Here is a 24,917-nt window from a genome sequence, read left to right on the forward strand (position 1 = left end):
TTACAGCAAAAAAAAAGTATTACCATGATAGGTAAGAATATTGTGGCATTATGTTATAGAATATTATATAGCAGTGACAGTCAATGGATGATAACTATACATAGCAAGATGTGTAAATTTCAGGGACATAATTTCAGAACAAAAGTATAAAAATATATACATACAATAGTATATATAATATACAATTACATATAGAGAGTTCAAAATGTAGGTCTTAATAATTCATTTGCAAATATACATTGAAGTGCAAACAATAAAAATGGGGGGATTATTAAGCACAAAATTTATGATTATGTTTACCTCTGGGCATGGAAAGCAGTAGGGGGAGGGGCTGGGGAAGGATATACACAGGGCATCAAAGATACTGTTACATCTTTTTCCTTAAGTAGAGCAGTTGTTACATGGATATTTGCTGTGCCATGATCTCCTATGTGATTACATTTTATAAAAATTCTTTTGTTTCTATTCAAAACTTAATAAAGGTAACTTAAAAATGATACTTATACAGTCAGGTAGTTTATATCAAAGTTACACCAACTAGATATTTATATGTCAGAAGTTAATCGACTGCAAGTTAAATAAGACCCAACAGATTTAAAACATAAAACAGATTTAAAACAACAGATCAAAAAAAAATTTTGTTTAATGCACAATATTTTCCAATTTTCTCTTCTCTCTCTCTCTCTCTCTCACTTCCTCCACCTTGATTCAGCTTGTGGTCATGTCTCTGCCTTCATTAATAAAGAAACATAAAAAAAAAAAAAAAAAGTAACATGACCCGTCATCCAACCAGCTGTTCAAGCCAAAAAGCTAAGAACTACCCATGATTTCTCTGTGTTGCTCCCCTCACACACTGAATTCACTGGTGAATCTTGTTGGCTCTCCCTCTAAAATATATCCCAAATTCATCCACTTCGTCTATCTCCATTGTTACTGTCCTATTCCAAGCCATCGTCATCACTTACAGAGATTACTAAAACAACCTTCCGCTCTTCTTGTTTCCATCCTTGCCTTCCTATAATCCTTTTTCTTCCCAGCAACCTTAGGAATCTTAAAAAAAAAAAAAATGCAGAGAGACAGAGCACAAGTGGGGGAGGGGCAAAGAGAGAAGGAGACACAGAATCGGAAGCAGGCTCCAGGCTCCAAGCTGTCACCACAGAGCCCGACGCGTGGCTCGAACTCACGAACCGTGAGATCATGACCTGAGCCGAAGTCGGACGCTCAACCGACTGAGCCACCCAGGCGCCCCATAGATAACATTTTTATATAGACTCTACAGCTGATGTATCTGTATTTCTACCTTTTTCTCTGTATATTTCTTGTGATCTAGCAATTCTACTCCAGTATATGCCCAACAGAAATGCATTCATATGTGCATTTAAAGATACATACAAGAGGGGCTCTTGGCTGGCTCAGTTGATAGAGGATCTGACTCTTGATTTCGAGGTTGTGGGTCCGAGCCCACATATAGAGATTACTTGAAAAAAATAAAATCTAAAAACTAAGAGGCACGTACAAGAATGTTCATAGCAGCACCATACCTTTAACAGGCAAATACTGGGAACAACTCAAATGTCCATCCACAATAGAATGGGTCCACTGTACATTCATATAATTCATACAACTCTAGTCATACAGTGGAACAATGTACAGCAATAAGGAAGAACAAACTGTTGCTATGGCAACAATATGGATAAACCTTACAAATGGAAGGTCCAGTGATAGAGGCCAGACACAAAGAAGCAAGTGTCCTATGGTTGTATTTACAGTAAAATCCAAACACAGGCAAAACAAATCCATGCGACAGAAGTTAGATCACGGTAACATTTGGAGAGGCGGGGTGGTGTCGGCATACCTTAACATCCTACGTCCTAATTCTTGATCTAGGCAGTGATGATCTGGGTATGTTCATTTTGTTTAACAAAAATTTGAATTGTACACTTGTAATCTGTGTTCTTTTTTTTTAATTTTTAAATAATGTTTCTTTTTGAAAGAGAGAGAGACAGAGAGGGAGAGATGACGAGTGGGGGAGGGGCAGAGAGAGAGAGAGAGAGAGAGAGAGAGAGAGGGAGACACAGAACCCAAAGCAGGCTTCAAGCTGTTGGACACTTAACCAAGTGAGCCACCCAGGCACCCCACAATCTGTGTACTTTTATGTGGGTGAGTTACACTTCAATTAAAAGTTTACTTTTTAAAAGCCCTGCCTATAAGTTCTTCTTGCCAAAAGGCATAAAACTTGAACATGAATCTAATCAAGATTTTAGAGCTAAATTCTATAGGAAATATGGAAAACAGAGGAACAAGTGACACATCCTTTTAAGAAGCAAACTAACAAATATGGAATGTGGGACATTTGGAAAGACAATGGCCTTATTTGTTGTTATTTGTTGCAAAAGTCAATGTCAAGGGAAAGAAAGAAAGAAGAGAAAGGGAGGGGGGAAAAGAAACGTATTGCAACTGAAATGATACTTCTTTTTACTACAAAGTAGTACAAGTTATAAAAAATGGAAGCATGACTGTTATAAAAATACAGAGACTTCAATTTAAAAAGTGTTTTCTTTTTCTCCCTCATTCTCCAGGCATTCTGCACATGCTACAATATTGTGTTGTTCTGCCTCTTTTTTTGTTTCAATTAAAATATATCTTGGACATGCCTTCATAGTAGTACATATGAATTTACCTTAATTTAAATGGCTGGGTATTTTTCTATCATTTGTATCGTTAAGTAGTATTATTCCAATATATTTTTTTAATTTTTTTTTAACGTTTATTCATTTTTGAGACAGAGAGAGACAGAGCATGAATGGGGGAAGGTCAGAGACAGAGGGAGGCACAGAATCTGAAACAGGCTCCGGGCTCTGAGCTGTCAGCACAGAGCCTGACGCGGGGCTCGAACTCATGGACCGTGAGATCATGACCTGAGCCAAAGTCGGACGCCCAACCGACTGAGCCACCCAGGCGCCCCATTCCAATATTTTCTATTAAAAAGTAAATTATAATGCAGCTAGTCATTGTATATGTATTTGTCTCTATTTCAACTGGTGGAATTGATTCCCCTAGAAGTGGGATAGCTTGATCAAAATAAATGTACATTTGAATTTTTATTAGAATTTGCTAAATTTCTTCCAAACGGGTGGTACCAATATATGCTTCTACAATATATGTGCTTGTCCATTCACCCACATGTTGCCAACAGCAGATCATATCAATCTTTTATTTTTTTACAGTTTTTTTTTTGTTTTGTTTTGGGGGGGGAGGGGAGAGAGAATCTCAAGCAGGCTCCACGGTCAGTGTAGGGCCTGACATGGGGCTCGATCTCACGACTGTGTGATAATGACCTGAGCCACAATCAGGAGCTAGATGCTCAACCGACTCAGCCACCCAGGTGCCCCTCAATCTTTCACATTTCTGCCAATCTGATAGACGAAAGCAGTATTTTTTGCTTCATTTGCATTTGTTTGATTTTTAATAAGGCTGAGCATTCTTTATAAGTCTGTTGGCCATTTGGATATTTTTATTTTAACAGTTTTTGAATATATTTTGCTTCATTTTCTACTGGGCTATTCGGCATTATCTGTATGATTGGTAGGAGGCCTCAATACGTTAGGAATGTTAATATGTTATTTGCATAGGTTATTTGCACCTACTTTCCCAGTTCTTCATTTGTCTTCCAACTGCTTTTCCTTGCTTTTCTTGTGCAGAGTTTTTCATTTTATGCCTACTTTTATTTTCCTTTATGGTCTCTGTGGAAAGATTCATGCTCAGAAAGCCCTTCTCCATTTATCTGTTCATGTATTTATTCTTTCAACGTATGTTTGTCCAGCACCTGCTACATGCCTCTAAGTATGAAGCCGAGACAGCTGCCCTCCCAAAGCATAAAGTCTGGCGGGGTGAAGCAGAACTCTCATAAGTAAACAAACATGAAGAAGACAGTTGTCGCCAGGGGAACTGCTCTGAAGGCCACAGAATGGGATGATGGAGTAGGGAGAGACTGGCATAGAAGATCTCGCCTGGGTGGTGGTGGTCACAGGGAGCCTGAGGAGGCGCCATTTGAACTACAAGATGAACATGAGCGACAGATGGTTCCAGGCATTAGCCCCGAGGCAGGAACGTACTTGGCAGGGTTGAGGGTATGAAAGCTACAGCAGAATGAACCTGGAGAGCCAACGGGGCAGGGTCACCCAAGGCCTGGAAGGCATAGACCAAGCACGGGAGCTCGGACTCCACCTTGAACTCTAAAAGGCACTATGGGCGGGGTGGGGGCCGGGCGGCTCAGTCAGTTAAGCACGGGACTCTTGAAATCGGAGAGTCGTGATCTCACCGTTTGTGAGTTCGAGCCCCACTTGGGCTCTGTGCTGACAGTGTGGAGCCTGCTTGAGATTGTCTCTCTCCCTCTCTCTCTGCCCCTCCCCCATCTGCACAAGCTCGCTCTCTCTCAAAATAAATAAACATTAAAAAAAATAATAATAATTTTAAAAAGGCCATAGGAGGGTTTTATGAAAGAGGACCAAAGCAGTGGCCTGCGTGTTTCAAATATGTCTACTTTTTTATGATGAAACATATGCCAAAGTAGAGAAAATTATAACAGTCTGTTACACACTTATCTACCCATTTTGTGCTTACATATTTTTATGAGAATCCTACACATCTTGCCATTGATCCCTGAACACTTCCAGTTCATCTCTAATAATTAAAGGTTTCTTTCCTTCTTCTTTTTAAGAAAATTTTTTAATTTATTTGTTTATTTATTATTTTTGAGAGAGACAGAGTGCGGGCAGGGACGCGGCAGAGAGAGAAGGAGACACAGCATCTGAAGCAGGCTCCAGGCTCTGAGCTGTCAGCAAAGAGCCCGATGCAGAGCTTGAACTCACAAGCTGTGAGATCATGACCTGAACTGAAGTCAGACGCTTAACCAACTGAGCCACCCAGGTGTCTCCTCCTTCTTCTTTTTTTTTTTTCCCTACAGAATCATAATGCCACCATCATACTAACAAAATTGATGAAGGGTTTCTTAATGTCATTTAACAGCCAGTCCATATTAAAATTTCTCCAACTTTTCTGACAGTTGGTTTGTTCAAATCAGGATTCTAACGAGCCCCACAGATTGCATTTAGTGACACGTCTCTTTAATGCTTTTAATCTAGAGCAGAACTTGGTTCCTTTTGTCCCTCCCTCCACTATCCAACATTCAGCCTTAAACCACAGATAGTGCCCTTCTTCCATCCTTCCCTCTTTCTCATTCTTCCTTCTATCTCTCTCCAAGAAACATTTATTAAAATCCAAGCACAGTGCTGGGCACTGAGGAAACTCGCGGTTTCTGTCTTCCTAGATGGTATATCTACCTGAGTCTCCATTTCTCCAATGTGCTATTAACACCGTTACAGGAGTAACCAACCCGAAGGGTACAAAGGCACCTCTCTTTCTCCTGCTCAGAAAATCCAAGCATTTCCCATTTTCTGTGGAACCACGTTAGAGACATAGATGGGAATTGGGGTCCCAGCTCCACTGCTGACCAGCTCTGTGGCTTTGGGTAAGTTGCTTAATGTAGCCATGCCTCTGTTTCCCCGGTTAGCCAAGGAGGATCCTACTGCCCACTTCAAATGCTTATATCATACGGTTGAACCAGCAAAAGATACTTGGACTTCATCTCTGGGCACCACGTTTTGGATGAGCCCGAGAGCATAGGCACTTTCTTTTTTTTTTTTTTTTTTAAATTTTTTTTTCAACGTTTTTATTTATTTTGGGACAGAGAGAGACAGAGCATGAACGGGGGAGGGGCAGAGAGAGAGGGAGACACAGAATCGGAAACAGGCTCCAGGCTCTGAGCCATCAGCCCAGAGCCCGATGCGGGGCTCGAACTCACGGACCGCGAGATCGTGACCTGGCTGAAGTCGGTCGCTTAACCGACTGCGCCACCCAGGCGCCCCAAGCATAGGCACTTTCGTAGCAGCCTAATTTGCCTTCTAATTCACAAGAGCACTAGGTTAGAATATGAGCCTGTGACATGGTTCCTATTATTACCACGTTAGGAAGTGAGGATTCGATTTGGGGCCCCAGTTCTTGCTACTTGCTCATGTGAAGACCGAATAAAACAATGTATCTAAACACCTTTGCGTGGTGCCTGGCACAAAGAAAGCACTCGGTAAGGCATTGTTCTTTTACTATTGTTAACACAAATATAAAAATGAAATAAATAACTGAAATATACCTGTGCGAACTTTCATGAATTCTCCTGTTACTTAGTTTCACAGAATGTTGCTGGGTAACCTCTGGCTGGTGCAACCCAGGAACTGAATTTTTAATTTGATTTCAACTTCATTTTTAATAGCCGCATATGGCTCCTAGCTACCATGTAGGGCAATGAAACGGTCAGTGACCGACCAGGTCCTACTTGCCTTTTCACATGCTATGGGACGTGGCAAGCCAGTTTGCCTAACCAGTTTTGCCTCCCCAGTAATCTTCCTTGAGGCAGCAAAACTTCTCTTTTCCATTTGGGTGAACCCTGTCCTCAATATCATCTCCTGAGATGCGTAGGTCACTCTGGCTTGGCTTGCGGTGGGGGCGGGGGAGAATCACTAGGCCAGATTGGTCAGGGTCAGCCTTGAGACTCTTGTAGGAACTATTTAGAAAGAGATGCTCTAAGGTTGCTCTGGGGGGAAGAAGATCTGCCTGGAAATTAAACCTTCAGAGAAGAAGGCAGAAGCAGGGGATGGACGGTTGCTCGATAACATTATTTGAGCACCTAGATCCAGCTTTTCCTGAAGTCATTACTATCATTACACTGTTCAGTTACATGAACCAATAAATTCTTTTAACTACTGCCAGTGTAATTAGCTATGTGTATAACTTGCCACTGTAAACATTCTGACTAATATACACTATGCTGTCTACTTGGAATCCCTTTGCATTTCTTGTCTACAAACTGAGAGCTTACTTTAAAACCTACCACAAATATCACCTCCTCTGTGAAGCCTTCCCAAAGCACAAAGGCAGAAATAATTGTTCCCTTTGTGGAATTTACATAACTCCTGTTACGTGTTTTTCTCTGCACCGAACAAAGTATATTATGGTTTAGTTTATAATCTTCCTCCATTCACCCCTCTTCCATCTCTGAAATGTCAGTGTCCAGCATATCTCAGCACACAGCATTCACTCAACATGTAAATCGAAGATAAATTTATTTGACTTTAAGTTATTATAGCCTAGGGGCACCTGAGTGGCTCAGTCAGTTACGCATCTGACTTCGGCTCAGGTCATGATCGCGCGGTTCGTGGGTTTCAGCACCACATCGGGCTCTCTGCCGTCAGCTTGGAGCCTGGAGCCTGAAGCCTGCTTTGGATTCTGTGTCTCCCTCTCTCTCTCTGCCCCTCCCCGGCTATCGCTCGCGTGCTCTCTCTCTAAAATAAATGAACACTAAAAAAATAAAATATTAAGTTATTATATAGCCTAATATTTTATGCAGTTTGTTGCTGCCTTTATTTGTTAAAATAAGTATTTTATTATGGTGAACTATATGAAATTGCCGATATTTGACATTTCGGGCTCCAAAAGTGGCAATTTCATATTGTCCAACATAATAAATATTGATAATTATTATAGATATCCTAAGGGCACTTTATCGTATCTGAAGTCCACAGTCAGTGGACAGAAAGATACAAGCCTGAATGCTAAGATGATAAAAGAGAAGAAAAAATTTACCAGTACCAAGGACTGTCATGAATATGTGAAAATGTTTATTTATTTATGTGTTTTTAAAGGTTTATTTATTTATTTTGAGAGAGAGAGAGACAGTGTGAGCAGGGAAGGGGCAGAGAGAGAGGGAGAGAGAGAATCCTAAGCAGGCTCCGTGCGGCCAACGCAAAGCCTGTTGTCAGGCTTGAACCCACAAACCGTGAGATCGTGGCCTGGCTCAAAACCGACAGTCGGACGCTTAACCGACTCGGGTACAGTTGTAAGGGCCTCACAAGGATCAATTCGCTTCATCTTCGTAACAAGCCTAGGAGGCAGGTACTGCTATGATCCCCAATGGACAGATGAGGAAACGGAGGCAGAGGGGTTCGGTATTTTGCCTCGGGTCGCCGAACGATTAAGAGACAGAGCCAGGATTCTAACCCAAGTAGCCTGACTGCAGGGTCCTTGTTCTGAAACACACATTACGCGAACTCTTACCCGTGATGCTCCATTGTGCTGGCAGAACTCTGTCACCCAACAAATGTAATTCAGAAACTGCTCACTGATGGGAGTGCAAGGAAACTGTCCCCTCTATTTACTGCTGCAGAATACATCTTCCCAAACGTAGCGGCACGAAACCACAACTGTTCCTCATGCTCACGGGCTCTGTGAGTCAGGGGGTAAGACAGGCACAGGGGGATGGCTTGTCTCTGCTCTATACTGCCCGGGACCTCAGACGGAAGGACGAAGTGGCCGGGGGGCCGCGTGACTGGGGAGTTGAGCCCAGGTGAGCCTGTGGACCTAGTGTCCACACGTGGGTCCTCCGAAAACCTGGGCCTCTCGCGGCTCGGCAGCTGGATGCGGAGAGGGTGAAGCCGGAGAAAACATTCCAAGGGTAGAAGGATGGAGCCTCAGGGCTTCTCTGGACCTGGTCTCCGAGCTGGCGTCACTGCCCTCACCTTGGCTACAGACAAGCAAGGCACTGAGGCCAGCCCAGATTCAAGGAGGGGGAGTCAGGCTCCTCCTCTCTGTTGAAGAAGGGCGAGGTAACACTGCACGTGAGCGGGACACCGTCCCAGCCACTTTAGCAAACGACTGGTGCAGAGTCAGAGAGGTTGCTGACAGAGCAGTAGGTCCAGCTGTAGGTTATGGAACAGGCAGCCAACAGTGGCTTGAACAGCAAGAGGGGTAATTGTGTCTGGAAATGAAAGGGCCAGGGGCAGAGCGAGTCCGGGGCTATTTAGTGGTTCAGTGATTCATCCAGGAGCCCAGTGCTTTCCATCTTTTCACTCTGCCACCTGTACGTCGCCCATCCAAAGTGTCTCAGTCCTTCATTTTCGGTTGGCCGCAGCAATCCCGAGCATCAGAAGGAGGCAACGTGTCAAGCAAAGAAAACGAAGGGTATTTCTTCCCACGGGTGGCTTTACACGCCCAGGAATAACCTCAGAGCCCACTTAGCTTCAGCTCACGTTGGTCAGGGACCTGACCTTGCCCGTGTTCCCGCCGTATCTGGAAAGGGCGCAGGGAAAGAAAGGGCCCAGCATTTGGGCCCCTTAATACTGTGAAGAGAAGTGAGAAGCGTTTACGCTAATAAAAAAAGGAAGAGCGAGAATCACTCCTGAGTCACCAGTGTCTGCCACGAATGTGGGCAGCCGTCCACCTGTTTAGCAGATATTAGCTGATCGCTAACCACACATCGGGCCTGCTGAGAGGCAGGCAGAGCAGTGAGTAAGACACAGCATCCCTGCCCTCCTAAGGCTTGCAGTCTGGTGTGGACCAGAACACGGAACAAGCAGTTATAATTAAGTACAAATGTGGCAAGTGCCAAGGAAAAAAATGCATGTAATCAACGCACAGTTTGCCACAATAAAAATATTTCTTCCGGAGGTTTATTGACATGAAAGACAAGGTTCCAGTTATAAAATCTAAAAGAAGCACAAGGTCCTTCCTAAGCCTGCAGGGTAAGCACGGAAAACGATGAGTTTTCCCAGTATGGAGGAGAATGAAGCACCGTACCTGGCGAATAGATGAGTCCTCATCAAAAGAAAAGTGATTCGACCGAGAGTCAGAGACGATTCATCGGGATTTACCACAGACCCAGTGAACCCTCTGAGACTAGCCAGCCTTCCCTCCAACTGCACGCTCACCAAACAAACCTTGGATTATTCCCTCACTTACCCGCATACCAGGATGGAATTTTCCAGTGTCTGCAAAGTTACATCTGTCACCATAAAGTGTCATTTTGGTCAATTTAATGTGCGTGTGAACAGTGACCTGAAAACTGAGCAAACAGCTCTTCAAAGCTAAAAACACGGACGGGGACCCCACAGTGAGCCCCACTCTGTGCGATCCCAGGACGTGACGCTGGCCTGGTCCGTGACGGCACTAAAAACCCACCTTGTACGTTCCTTTGATAACAGCTATGGCATCAGCCAACTGCTGATTGTAGCATTTTCTTATGATGTCCTCATTCTGCAAACCAAAAAATAAATACAATGAGCACCATAATGTAGCTTCAAATATAGCTCTCACACCTACTAAGGGACTCCATATAAAACCATCGTTCAGATCATCACAAATCTTGTGAACACTTCAATTTGCAACCATTTCTCCTACACTAAAGCTATTACACTGCAGTCAGTTTTTACTTACACTTAACCAAAGGCAATAGAGAGCTCACATGGATAAAATAAATACAGATCATCTGAGCATGTTCTTTCGCTTTACATATCTTTTTAGTGTCTTCCTGGAACTGCTTTTAAAAGTAATAAAATCTACTTATGATTCATATCTTGTCCCGGTCCTTATACCTTTTGAATAGGATATGCTCATAAAAAGAAATCTAAAGCCACTAATCCATCAACCAGAGTGGTTTTCTGATTAATCGAATCACTTGACCACTGTTTTGGATAACAATGAAAGATAGTACATTAAAAAAAACTCACAAATCTTGATTCTGATGTCAATTCTGATTCCAGCATGGAGTGCAAACAACGATTAGGTTTTAGAGTCAGACAGAATTGGATTTCAATATCATTGTGCCACTTTCAATCTGTCTGACCTGAAGCAGGTTACCTGACCTTGGCATCTCAGTTTCCTTATCTGTAGATTAGGGGTGATCAGGTTTCATTTAAGCATTGACTTAAGGAGGAAACACATTTAAAAGGCTTAGTGTGGGGCACTTGGGTGGCTCAGTCGGTTGAGCGTCCGACTTCAGCTCGGGTCATGATCTCGTGCTTCGTGGGTTCCAGCCCCGCGTCGGGCTCTATGCTGACAGCTCAGGGCCTGGAACCTGCTTTGGATTCTCTGTTTCCCTCTCTCTGCCCGTCCCCCACTCATGATCTGCCTCTGTCTCTCAAAAATGAGTAAACATTAAAAAAAAAAATTTAAAAGGCTAGTGTGGCTCTTAGAATGGTGAGATGAGATTTTTGTTTTATAGCTGAGAAGTAACAGTACATGTTCTTTTTTTTTTTTTTTTTTTGAGATAGAGAGCAGGGGTGGAGGCCAGGGGGAAAGGAGGAGAGACGAAATCTCTCAAACAGGCTCCATGTGTGGAGCCCAACATGGGGCTCGATCCCAAAACCCTGAGATCACGACCCAGGCCGAAATCAAGAGTCGGATGCTCAACTGACTCAGCCAGCCACTCAGGCGCCCCCCATACGTGTTCTTAATGACAGATACGTACGCTAACCTGACCAAAGATTTTAGGAAATTCCTTGAAACAGCAGAATTTTCAAGCCTTTGGCTCCACAGAAATAATAAGCACAAATAAGATGATATAAAATTGTGCTTAAGAGTCAGATCTCAAGCATCAAACTGGCTGGCTGGGAACATAAACTCTGATGTTTTGTTTTAACCGGTGGCCTTGAGCAAGTGAATTAAACTTTCTGGGCCTCAGTTTCCTCATCTGTGAAAGAAGGATAATAATAATTGCACCTACTTTATGAGGTGAGTGTGAGAATTAAATTAATTTGTGTACAGAGCACTCACAAAGTTTCTGACACAAAGTAAAGCTATTATTTGTATTATCTACTCTATGAGACACTACGTAGGCAAATAAAATCGCCTTCATGAGTTGCTAAATTCAAAACTGCACTAGGTATCTACCTAAGCAGGCGATCAAGCCATATAAAACAAAGGAAATGAGAGAGTTTGTACCTCTTGATAGTGTTTTTCGATTGTTAGGATCCTGTCATGTAGAGCAGTGAACAGGTTGAAAGACTCCTCTTTGAGACGGTCCTCAAACTTCAGCTGAAGCAGTTCTCTGAGGAACCCAAAATCCACCTGAAGAGATCTAATGACCTAAAAATGGGAAAAACATACATTGTTGTAGAGAGTAAGGGCGCTCTGTGTAAAGGTTCTAGCACATTGCCTGGTTCCGGGCACAGAGAAGCAAATTTTGCCACCGCAAGGTAAGCCTCTTTGGCAAACTGATTATTTTAGGCTGATTATTTTTAAGAAACTGCAAATACAGGAGAAGCTCTGAAAACTGAGTATAAGCTTCCCTTTTATAAGAGACATTTACATTTATAAGGGAAATCACCACTTGTAAGGGTGTCTCTTTAGCTGTACCAGCAAGAGGGGCATGACGCAAAATCTTTAGAGACCCTTTTTTTTTTAAGTTTATTTATTTATTTTTGAGAGAGAGAGAGAGAGAGGGAGAGAGTGCACGTGAGCAGGGGAGGGGTAGAGAGAGAGCGAGAGAGAGAATCCCAAGCAAGCCCTGTGCTGTCAGCACATAGCCCAAAATGTGGGACTTGATCTCATGAACCATGATATCACGACCTGAGCCAAGATCATGGGGGATGCTTAACCGACTGAGCCACCCAGACTCCCCCAGAAAGTCTTATGTTGACTTAACTCTGCATAACTACCATACCCTTGTTTATTGAGCTTTTCCTGGTAACCTCCCATAACTGTGCCCTACCTCCCCCAACATCTTCTTTTGTGTTTAGTTGAAGGTGGTATTTAAGGTGACGACTTCCACCATTTCAGCGTTACTCAGTTTTTCTGGGCCTCTCCCATATATGCAGGGGGTGTACGTGTCACAAAATTGCTTGATTTTCTCCTGTTAATCTGTCGAACATCAATCTGATTCTTAGACCAGCCAGATGAATATTGAAGGGTCAATAAAAATTTCTCCTCCCCAACATGAGCATATGGTCTGGAATGTGGTCAGGGGCTTGTCCTGCCTTTTAAGAATACCTCTGAAATATGGTGCACATTGGAGAACTCCAGTTAACTTGCTAAATTAACATATACTAATGGAGTAAGGGAGAGAAGGTTCCTGGTGGTTTCTTCCTAAATGGAATAAAATACCTGGGTTATTAACAACAACCCTTTATCACACCTCAAAAAGTATCATCCAAGATGTGGATTTTAAATCAGAAAAGATAGGAAAAAATTCATATTTGTTGTGAATTTACTAGCCAAACATTTAAATATATAACTAGCATGGTGACTAAGAATCATTTCTGATTGTCATCAAAACATACAATGTGTTTTTGTGAAGATATAATGGCCAAAAAGCTCCCGAATTTGGTGAAAGACAGACTCGAGATGCTGAACAAACTTCATGCAAGATAAATACATATGAACCACACCTAGGTACATAACAATTCAACTGCTGAAAACCACAGGTAAAAAGAAAATCTTTTTTTAGGGGCACCTGGGTGGCTTAGTCATCGGTGGAGTGCCCAAATCTTGATTTTGGCTCAGGTCATATCCCAGGGTCATAGGATTGAGTCCCACATCAGTATGGAGCCTGCTTAAGACACACACTCTCTCTCTCTCTCTCTCTCTCTCTCATTCCCTCTCTTCTTCTGCCCCTCTCCCCTCCCCTCATGTGTACACTCTGTCCCTCTCTCTCTCTCTCTAAAAGTAAAAAAAACAAAAACACTTTTTTTTTCTTAAGTAAACTCTATGCCCTATCATGACCTTGAGATCAAGAGTGGCATACTTTACCAACAGAGCCAGCCAGGCGCCTCAAAAAGAAAATCTTGAAAGCAGTCAGAAAAGAAAACAAGTACATACAGGGGAATAACTTTTGAAATGATTGATGTTTTCTTATTAGAAAGTATGGAAGTCAGAGGCGCAATGTTACAGCGAAAAGTAAAAAAGTACACATCAGTCAAAAATGCTATAATCAATGTAACATTTTAAATAAAGAAAACTATGAGAATTCATTGCCCAAGTCAAGAATTGCTAAAGAAATTCCTTCAGGCTAAAAAGAAATATTACAAGCTGGAAACTTAGATTTTCAGGAACGAGTGAAGAGCATTGGAAATAGTAAATATCCAAGCAAATATAAAAGACTAGTTTTACCTCTTATTAGTTTAATATATATAGGAATGTTTAAAAAGATTTTTTTTAATGTTCATTCATTTTTGAGAGAAAGACAGAGTATGAGTGGCGAGGGGAAGGGAGAGAGGGAGACACAGAACTTGAAGCGGGCTCCAGGCTCTGAGCTGTCAGCACAGAGCCCGATGCGGGGCTCGAACTCACGAGCTGTGGGATCACGACCTGAGCCAAAGTCAGACGCTTAACTAACTGACTGAGCCACCCAGGAGCCCTTAGGTTGGATTTTTAAAACCTGCTATATATAATTTGTAAAAGACGTACTAAGACACAACACAGAAATGAGGTCAGTGTAAGAATGAGAAAGATTTATCAGGCAAACACTATATCAAAGAATGTTGATATAGGTATATTAGTATTGAAGAGAATGGTAAAAATATAGATATAGATATAGATGATATAGATATGGATACAGATTCACATACATATAGATTCATATACATATATACATACACGTATACACATACATATATATTCACATACATATATGTTCATATACATATATATACACATACACATATACACATACATATATATTCACATACATATATGTTCATATACATATATATACACATACACATATACACATACATATATATACGCTCTCAACTGTTAACAAGTGCAGCTTATCTTTAATTTCCTATATCCAGGGCACAATGACAAAGACCGACCTCACACGAACACAAGTTGCAAACAAACACCAAATAATTTGTCTCACAAAGAGTTTTTACTGACAACAAAGGACTGAAGTTAAAAATCAACAACATAAGAATAACTAAAAAGCATACTTAGAAAATGTTAGAGTATTTCAATCTAATACCGATAAATATTAATAGCAATAACTAATAAAAATAATTAGTATTATGAATACCAATAAAAATACTATATTTCAAAATTTGTGGAATGAAAGTAAAAAAGTACTTTATGGGAAATATAAGACTGTAAATGCTTATCAAAGGAAAGAGGGGGCCTCAAAAACAATGATCTATAGGCTTTGGTAGCTGACAACCCAATATCCATTACACTGGTTCTTCCTTACTGAGAGGACCAGGACTTTTTGGAACAGAAATATGACTAGTTAAAATGCTCTCTTCTCTAGGGGTGCTTGGGTGGCTCAGTCGGTTAAGCGTCTGACTTCAGCTCAGGTCGTGATCTCGTAGTCCGTGGGTTCGAGCCCCACGTCAGGCTCTGTGCTGACAGCTCAGAACCTGGAACCTGCTTCGGATTCTGTCTCCCTCTCTCTCTGCCCCTCCCCCACATCTCAAAAATAAGTAAACATTAAAAAAAAAATGTTCGCTTCTCTAGAACCCCGTCCAGTTAAAGGGGTCAAGGGATACAGTTAAGGCCAACGATAAACAAGCAGGGGTTTTCTATGGGGTTTTCTGCTTTCCTCACATGGCTGCCGCCCCCTCTACTTCTCTCATCTTCTCCTTCCTCCATGAACAGCAAATGGAGACTGGAGGTGAAACAGCCATCTTGCTACTATGAGGTCAGAATATGAAAGCAAAACCATGCACTAATAATGGAGATTTGAAAAAATAAAACAAGTCTGGTATATAGATAACAACAGAGAGCTACTGCCCCAACTATGGATTATCTAACTCTAACTGAATTATGGGATTAAGGCACGATAGTTGCATTTTCTTTTTTTTAATTTTTTATTAAAAAAATTTTTTTAATGTCTTATTTATTTTGGGGAGACAGAGAGACAGAGTGCAAGCAGGGGAGGGGCAGAGAGAGAGGGAGACACAGAATCTGAAGCAGGCTCCAGGCTCCGAGCTGTGAGCACAGAGCCTGACGCAGGGCTCAAACCCACAGAAGGACCATGAGATCATGACCCAAGCTGAAGTCAGATGCCTAACCGACTGAGCCACCCAGGTGCCTCTTAAAGTTTTTTTAATGTTTTATTTATTTTAGGGAGACAGAGGGACAGAGTGTAAGCAGGGGAGCCACGATAGTTGCATTTTCTAAAAATAGAGTGATATGCCATCCTAACTGACACTGAGATCCAACTCGAGCAATTAGACAAAGGAAAACAGAGCGAACCCAAAACAGCAGCAAAAATTAAATAATAAAGATAAGAAATTTATGTACTAGAAATGAAGATATGAGGGAGAGGATTAATAAATCTAAAAGTTGAGTCCCTGAAAAAATTAACGAGATAGATAAAACTGCCAAGATTCATCTAGGGAAAAACAAGTGTGCGGACAAAATTATAGTTTTTTAAAATATATAACTACAGATACAATAAAGATTTAAGAATAATAAGAGAAGACAGTAATTTAAAAATTTGCCATTCTGCCAACATCACTCATCATCGGTGAAATACAAATCAAAACCACGGTGAGATACCACCTGACACCTGTCAGAATGGCCAACATGAACAACTCAGGCCACAGCAGATGTTGGCGAGGATGCGGAGAAAGAGGCTCTCTTTTGCATTGTTGGTGGCAATGCAAGCTGGTGCAGCCGCTCTGGAAAACAGTATGGAGGTTCCTCAAAAAACTAAAAATAGAACTGTTCTATGGTCCAGCAATTGCACTACTAGGTATTTATCCAAGGGATGCAGGTGTGCTGTTTTGAAGGGGCACCTGCACCCCAATATTTATAGCAGCACTATTGACAATAGCCAAAGTATGGAAAGAGCTCAAATGTCCATTGACAGGTAAATGGATAAAGGGGCGCCTGGGTGGCGCAGTCGGTTAAGCGTCCGACTTCAGCCAGGTCACGATCTCGCGGTCCGTGAGTTCGAGCCCCGCGTCAGGCTCTAGGCTGATGGCTCAGAGCCTGGAGCCTGTTTCCGATTCTGTGTCTCCCTCTCTCTCTGCCCCTCCCCCGTTCATGCTCTGTCTCTCTCTGTCCCAAAAATAAATTAAAAAAAAAAAAAAAGAAGATGTACACACACACACACACACACACACACACACACTGGAATATTACTTGGTAATCAAAAAGAATGAAATCTTGCGATTTGCAATTACGTGGAGGGAACTGGAGGGTATTATGCTAAGCAAAATTAGAGAAAGACAAATATCATATGACTTCACTCATATGAGGAATTTAAGATACAAAGCAGATGAACATAGGGGAAGGAAGCAAAAATAATATAAAAACAGGGAGTGGGACAAAACATAAGAGACTCTTAAATACAGAGAAGAAACAGAGGGTTGCTGGAGGGGTTGCAGGAGGGGGAATGGTCTAAATGGGTAAGGAGCATTAAGGAATCTACTCCTGAAATCATTGTTGCACCATATGCTAACTAACTTGGATGTAAATTAAACGATAAACAAATTAAAAAAAAAAGATTACTGGAATAAAAAAAGAAATCAGTTTTCACCACATCATCATGTAAAGGAGAAAAGCCATAATGATTCAGTAGATCCATGAAAAGCATCCAAATCCAGTCATTCATGATATTTTTTTAAATGCCTCTTATTAATTAAAAATAGAGGAAACACTCTTAATCTGATTTAAGCATATTGTGTCAGAATTTGGTTCAGCTATATCTTAGAACTCCAAATAACAGAAGCGTCAATGAGAAATTATTTCTCTTTCACTGGAAATTGATGTGGGCAATCAGTGGTGAAAATGACACAAGTCCCTCCCATTCTATCACTCCGCTGCATGCACTGCCTCAAAATCACGGTACAAACGTTAGCACCCATGTTCTAGGCGCAGAAATAAGGAAAAGAAGGAAAGGAAGGGAAGGAAAGTGGGAAGGAGGAAGGAAGGGAGGTAGGGAGAAGAGGTGGAGGCAGGAGTGAAGTAGCAGAAAATGAGTGCACATGAACTGTTCACTAAGGAAGGTTCCCCGAAGTTGCCACATAATATTTCCACCTAATTCTACTGACCAGAAGTCAGTCATTCGGACGCGCCAAACTGCAAAGGAAATGAAGTTATAAAACTGTTCTGAAGGCATTAGGAAAGACAATAAATTAGCAAGTATGTAAGAAAATAACTTTCAAAAGTTATGAGTTGGGGTGTAAATTGGTACAATCTCCGTGTAGGGCAATTTGGCAATATCCTTCAAAGTGACTAATGGATACATCCTCTGACTCAGAAATTCCACTTTTAAATTTATGCCACAAATTTGCTGGCCTATGAGTATGTACAGAATTATTCATCGCAGTAGAAGATTTAAGATGACCAAAACATCCATTAATAGAGGGATAGTTAAATAAATGATGCACATTTTATGATATGATGTACTTTTGAAATAGGCAAGGAAACTATGTATCAATATGGAATGATTTTCAAGTTATATTGTTGAGTGAAAAAAAACAGAAACGAAGGACACAAGAGTATTTATAGTTGTATGCTATCCCGTGTGACAGTTTTATTGATTAGGGACCTTAATAACTCTTGATATCCGATGTGTATGAAATGTGCTGTTTCTTAACAATCAAGAAAGATCCAGAGGAAATATGATGGAATGCCAAGGTTCGACAAAGCTGTATGATGGGTAACCCAAGTTATTCATTGTAGTATTCTCCACATTTTTCTACACACCAAAAGTATTTTACAATTTTTAAAAGGTATCATAAATAGTCTATGGCCATACCAGCCTGAACACGCACGATCTCGTCTGATCTCGGAATGCATCATAAATAGAAAATGTTCACGGATGTCAACAGAATTTCAAGGAGAGTAACAACACACTTCGCAAAACATATATGCGCGTGATGTAAATACAAGCAGCAGTGTATACAAATTATTTAAAAAAATACAGCTCTCATCCAATTCAGCTTGTAAAAGATGCTAATATTTAAAATTTTTTCATCATTTCCATTCTGTGAAGGAAAGAGACATAAAGGTAAACAACACCTAAAATAATCTCAGAAGTTTCTAAATGAATCCAGATTTACCTGTACTAGCTTCTCTGTAGATGAACTCAACTCTTTCAATGGCAAAATTTCATTGGAATCAGTTTGAGTAGCATGGTCTGTGCTGAAAAAGCCAATCTTCAAATCATCGGAAATTTTAAGTCTGGAAAAAATAAACAGAGATTAAAAGTGCTTTATAGAATAGATATTTCCTTTAACATGTGTGTTATTACACATATTTTTGTGTAAATCATGTTATATACATTTTTAAAGTCTACCTAGTTTGAGAGAGAGAGAGCGAGCATGTGTGGGGCAGGGCAAAGAGACAGGGAGAGAAAGAATCTCAAGGAGGTTCCGCACTGTCAGCATAGAGCCTGATGGGGGCTCGAACCCACGAACTGTGAGATCATGACCTGAGCCAAAATCAAGATTTGGATGCTTAACCGACTGAGCCACCCAGATGCCCCAAATTATACTATATTTTAAAGATTCAAAGGGACCTGTGGGGTGAGGAAAGTTCTGAATTAGCTGCTCATGATTTGGGGTTTTCACCAGGACTCTGCTGGATTATCAGATTCCCTGCACTGGGCATATTGCTCTACTGGTACTCATCTTAATTCCATTCTCTGAGTTATGATCAATTTGAGCCTCCTTTTAATATCCTATCTACTGTTTTACCTGTGCTACTGCTTAAACCCATTATAAATTATACACAGGCATACAAGCAAAAATACTTTGAGATAGGGGTTCTTGAAATGTGGCCTGAGGACCCCTGGAGTTCCAGGACACCCTTCCAGGGAGTCCACAAGGTCAAAATTATTTTCATAATAGTATTAAGATTTTTTTTTTTTAAGAGAGAAAGAGTGCACAAGCAGGGGAGAGGGAGAGGGAGAGAGAATCTTGAGCAGGCTCCAGGCTCTGGCAGGACTGGATTCCACACGGGGCTGGATTCCATGACCAAGGATGGGATCATGACCTGAGCCGAAATCAAGCCAGATGCTCGACCAAATGAGCCACCCTGGCACCCCGATAGCATTAAAATTTTATTTTCCTTTTCCACCATCACGCTCTCCCAAGCGTTCAGTGGAGTCTTCCAGAAGCTACAGGTTATGTGAGCACAAGACATGAATGTAGAAGCAGATATGAGAATTCAGCTACCTCACGAAGCCGGGCACTGAAAAGGTTTGCAAAAATGTAAAGTAATGACACTATACTCATTAAAATTCTTGTTTTCAAAAATAAAGTTCATTTTTCTTTAAACTGTGTTATTTACATTAACATAGAATTGGTTTACCATTATTTTCAATGAATTAATTTACGTATATTCTTTACTTCTCCTTGTAAAATTCTAATACAGTTACCATGAATAGGCATCAACTAAAGCTCTTTGAGGTCCCCAGGAACGATCACAGTTCCCGGAACCAAACAATTTGAGGAGTCTTCTTTGGGATCATGACACCACCATACTGTATTTGATTTTCAGACTCCGTTTCTTGAGAAATCTGAGTAGGCAAGGAGTTTAAGTATTTGTAAACTCTTCCTACCGACCTTGAATGATGGCTATCGTAAACAGTAAAAAGAAAGCCAATTTTCTGGATTCACTCCGTCAATGTGATCAAACTTACCACAACTACCAGCTTCTAAAATGTCAGCTCAACAAAGAAAGCCATGAAAGCCCAAGGAGAATCACCAGACTTTGCAGGGCAGGCCCCGAAGAAGACAGAGTGCTTCTATCTTCCGTTGTCTGCTGACCAGCTGACCCTGCTGGGAGCGCCCCCCTGCAACCCTTTCCCTCCTGATTTGCTGGCAGAGTCTCACATGTATCTCCCACAGAAATCAGGGCAGGGTGATCATATTCCCAGTGTTGAGGGTAACTCTTGTCTTGTCTCCATCACAGAGATCCCATTCTTCTGGGCAGATGTTTTAGGGGAGGGTGTGGAACTTGCTTCTGGCAAGAATGACCCGAGGAAAGATATGTTGGGGGCTTGTGGGAAAGCTTTTTACACTCCGACACCGACAGGGCACCAGGGGAGAGTTTTCCTCTGTGACCGAACACTGCCTTGCGTGGAAGCGATGCCAAGAAGTGCCACGGCCATCTGGTGACCACAAGTGGGGCCAGTCAGAGGGCAAAGCTCGTACATGAATGATGAGCTGTTAAAAAAAAACCAAGTAATTTTCACTGATGACTTTGTTTAGCCATCGAATCAACTAGCTCTAAAACCCGCCATACCTCTGGTCTTCCTGCATCATATAATAAACGCACCAATTGTTGAGAGTTTCTGTTAATCGCGGCTGAACGCTTCCTGGTATTCCAGCTATGTGATACGATGTAAATTACCTAACCTTTCTGGGCCTTAATTTCTTCTTATGAAAAAAAAAATAGTGCCTATTTCATACAGTTATTGTCAGGATTAGTGTGTTAATACCCAGAAGCACTTTGAATGATGCATGTCACATAGTAAGCCCTTAAGAAATGTTAACTGCTGGGGCTCCTGGGTGACTCAGTGGGTTAAGTATCCGACTTTGGCTGAGGTCATGATCTCACGGTTCGTGGGTTCGAGCCTCACACGGGGCTCTGTGTTGCTAGCTCGGAGCTTGCTTCAGATGCTGTGTCTCCCTCTCTCTCTGACCCTCCCCTGCTCACACTCTGTCTCTCTCTCAAAAATTAATAAACATTAAAAAAAAGAAATGTTCACTGCTATTGGTGTTGTGGTGGCAATGTTACTATCATTATTATGGTCTGAAGTATCATTTTTTCATCACATTTGGAAAAAACCATTGTAGTCTAGTAATATTCAACCAAGAAAGGCTAAATTTAAATTCATAAATTTTTAAGCACTTAAAATAATGATTTTCAACTACTCCCACTAAATTTTCAACTCATCTTTCGCACACTCATCAATATCAGACTGATGACAAATCTCATCAGTAGTGTTATCCAGATGGGGAGGGAGCACCAGTGATGTTGTATACCTCAGTTCCAACTAATATTTCCCGTGTTTTTCCACAGAAAATTGTATTTTAGATTTGGCCTAATTTCATTTTAGGAGTCTGTATCTTTTTCACACTAACACAGTACTATTGGAAGAGGCCATCTCCTTGGTCCCTGAGTGTCCCTGCACATTCTTTCTGTGTATGCCAAGAATGCAAAATCCTGACCACTCTTTCCGCAGGCCATTCCTCAGAGTTGAGTTTGCAGTGAGCAATCTTGAAGGATGAGGTAATGCCTTTCCTCTGCCAAGAAGCAGGCTGATACTGTTTACTATAAAGAGTAGCAAGCTCAGGGATCCCCTCCTTTAACGCAACACGCTGTGTATATAGGTATCTATGATGGGTCTTTAGTGTTACCCTCATGGCACTGCGGGGGCATGGCAAATCATCAGAAATAAGCATGAAAGTCTGGATAGTCCTTTTGCAATGATGATAAAGTCCTTTGTCTTTGACCCAGGAGTCTTGTGTCTTCTGCTGACAGCCATGAAACAAGCAAACTTGTTAGCTTATAAGTAGGGTAAGATCTCAAACACTGCAGAGTCCTTGACAGGTACCTGACCCATAAATCCTCTCAATAAATGCTTCTTGTATTGAATTTTTTATATTTATTTTATTTTTAAAAAGTTTTTTATTTAAGTAATCTCTACACCCAACATGGGGCTCAAACTCATGACCCTGAGATCAAGAGGTGCATGTTCTTCTGACTGAACCAGCCACACACCTCTGTATTGAATTTTTTTTATGACTAAGATATAGCAATTAACTAAAAAGACCACCAATATTTAAAGCTTTGTCTACCTGACATCTACAACCATTTTGGAAAATAATTTGTGAAAACCACCAAGTTGTAATTATTATGTTAAAATTCAGTATATTTATGTATATACCGTATATTTATGTATAAATTCAGTATATTATGTTAAAATTCAGTATACTACACTATAGAAATGGATGAATCTTATTATCTATGATAAGAATTTTTTAAATTTTTTTAATGTTTATTTTTGAGAGAGACACACAAGAGCATGAGCGGGGGAGGGGCAGAGAGAGAGGGAGACACAGAATCCCAAGCAGGCTCCAGGCTCCGAGCTGTCAGCACAGAGCCCGAAGGGGGGGGCGGGGGGGCTCGAAATCACGAACCGTGAGAGCATGATCAGAGCCAAAGTCAGATACGTAACTTACTGAGCCACCCAGATGCCCCTGAAATCTTTTAAAACATGATATAAAAACAAAATCATTTTACTTTCAAGTAAGCATCCCATAAAATATAGATAATAAATGTTTCCTAAAATTACTACAAGGCTCCAAATTTCTCTCTTTTTAATCTATCATTCCCATTATCCCTAGAGGTATTTTACAAAAACCTTGGTTGTTTCACTATCCTGCTATAAAAGACTTTGACCGTCTTCCCTTGTCAAAGAGAATTAAATACAGTCTTCTTATTCTGACCTTCAAAATATGGGTGCAAACTACTTGTTTGAGCTTCACACATTTAACAAAGCATAACTGAGTACCTATTTTTTGCTAGACCCTGTTTTGGGCACCAAAGCTAACAGGAGTGGACAAGGTAAAGTCTTTGTTCTCATGAAACTTACATTGTAAAGGGAAAGACAACCAGTAAACAAGTGAACAAAAATATGCTATATATTCTGAGGCAGCGATTAACTCATCTCTCATTGCATATACACTATGCACCATGGTCACCTATTAAATGTTCTCAAAATACATCTGTACCTTGGTAGTACCCATAGCCTAAGATACAGTCTCCCCACAGTTTCACCTATTGAAACCATATGTAGTCACTATCTTTTCCAACTTCCTTTTCCTTCCATTCCCTTCCCTCGCAAGAGTGGAGGAATCAACATCGTGGTCAATGACAAGAGACAATTTCCCCATGAGAAAGGTTGGAAGCCATGCAGGGGAAAAGGCCAGTAGGCCCAGTAGCCAAGAATGTAGGGTAGCGTGAGAAACAGGAACAGCATCGCAGAGCCAGAATGATCAGGAGACTTGGGTACGTTAATGTAATGGATGTAAAAAAGAATGATGAAACTAGGGAACCAGCATTTGGCAACCCCCACAGAGGCGACTCATTAAGGTGGGAGTCATCAGTGACAGGTAAGGCTGGTCAGCGGAATTTTGATTAAGAGAATTTTTCTTAATCAAAATTTAAGAAATTGTTTCAAAAACTTAAAAATAGAACTACCTTATGTACTGGCAATCCCACTTCTGGGTATATATCCAAAGGAAATTAGGTCATTATCTCAGTATCTACACCCCACGTTCACTGAAACATTATTCAAAATAGCCCAGAGATGGAAACAACCTAAGTGCCGATTAATGGGTAAGTGGATAAAGAAGATATAATGTTTATATACGATGGAATATTATTCCACCATAAAAAAGGGTAACTGCCATTTGTGTGACAGCATAGATGAACACTGAGGCCAGTATACTACATAAAATAAGATAGACAGAGGAAGACAAATACTGTATGATCTCACTTATATGTGGAATCTAAAAGAGCCAAACTCGGGGCGCCTGGGTGGCGCAGTCGGTTAAGCGTCCGACTTCAGCCAGGTCACGATCTCGCGGTCCGTGAGTTCGAGCCCCGCGTCAGGCTCTGGGCTGATGGCTCAGAGCCTGGAGCCTGCTTCTGATTCTGTGTCTCCCTCTCTCTCTGCCCCTCCCCCGTTCATGCTCTGTCTCTCTCTGTCCCAAAAATAAATAAACGTGGAAAAAAAAATAAATAAAAGAGCCAAACTCACAGAAACAGAGAAAGGAATGGTGGCTGCAGAGGCTGAAGGGTGGGGAAATGGAGAGATGTTAGTCAAACTCCCAATTTTTTTTTTTTTTTTTTTTTCAAACTCCCAATTTTAAGAGAAAGAAGTTCTGGGATCTAACGTACAGCATAGTGATTACAGTCAACAGTACTGTATTGTATATTTGAAAGTTGCTAAGAGAGTGAATATTAAATGTCCTCACACACACACACACACAAGTAATTATGTGAGGTGATGGATGTTTTAACTAGCTTTATTGCAGTAACCACTTTATAATATATACGTATACCAAATC

At 41.2% G+C, this 24,917-nt stretch overlaps 1 protein-coding gene across 1 annotated transcript in view; it reads right to left on the reverse strand.

The window, feature by feature from the left end:
* CB4H10orf67 (chromosome B4 C10orf67 homolog) overlaps positions 1–24,917 on the reverse strand; it is a 161,602-nt gene that overhangs the window by 126,091 nt on the left and 10,594 nt on the right. Inside the window, exons 2-4 of the mRNA XM_030322833.1 lie at positions 18,894–19,014; positions 11,830–11,973; positions 10,069–10,143 (exon numbers count right to left, since the gene is read on the reverse strand). Coding sequence (XP_030178693.1) covers positions 10,069–10,143; positions 11,830–11,973; positions 18,894–19,014 — 340 coding nt within the window. The remainder of the gene's footprint in view (positions 1–10,068; positions 10,144–11,829; positions 11,974–18,893; positions 19,015–24,917) is intronic.

This window comes from Lynx canadensis, chromosome B4 (genome assembly GCF_007474595.2).
Source record: "Lynx canadensis isolate LIC74 chromosome B4, mLynCan4.pri.v2, whole genome shotgun sequence".
Classification (NCBI taxonomy): Eukaryota; Metazoa; Chordata; class Mammalia; order Carnivora; family Felidae; genus Lynx; species Lynx canadensis.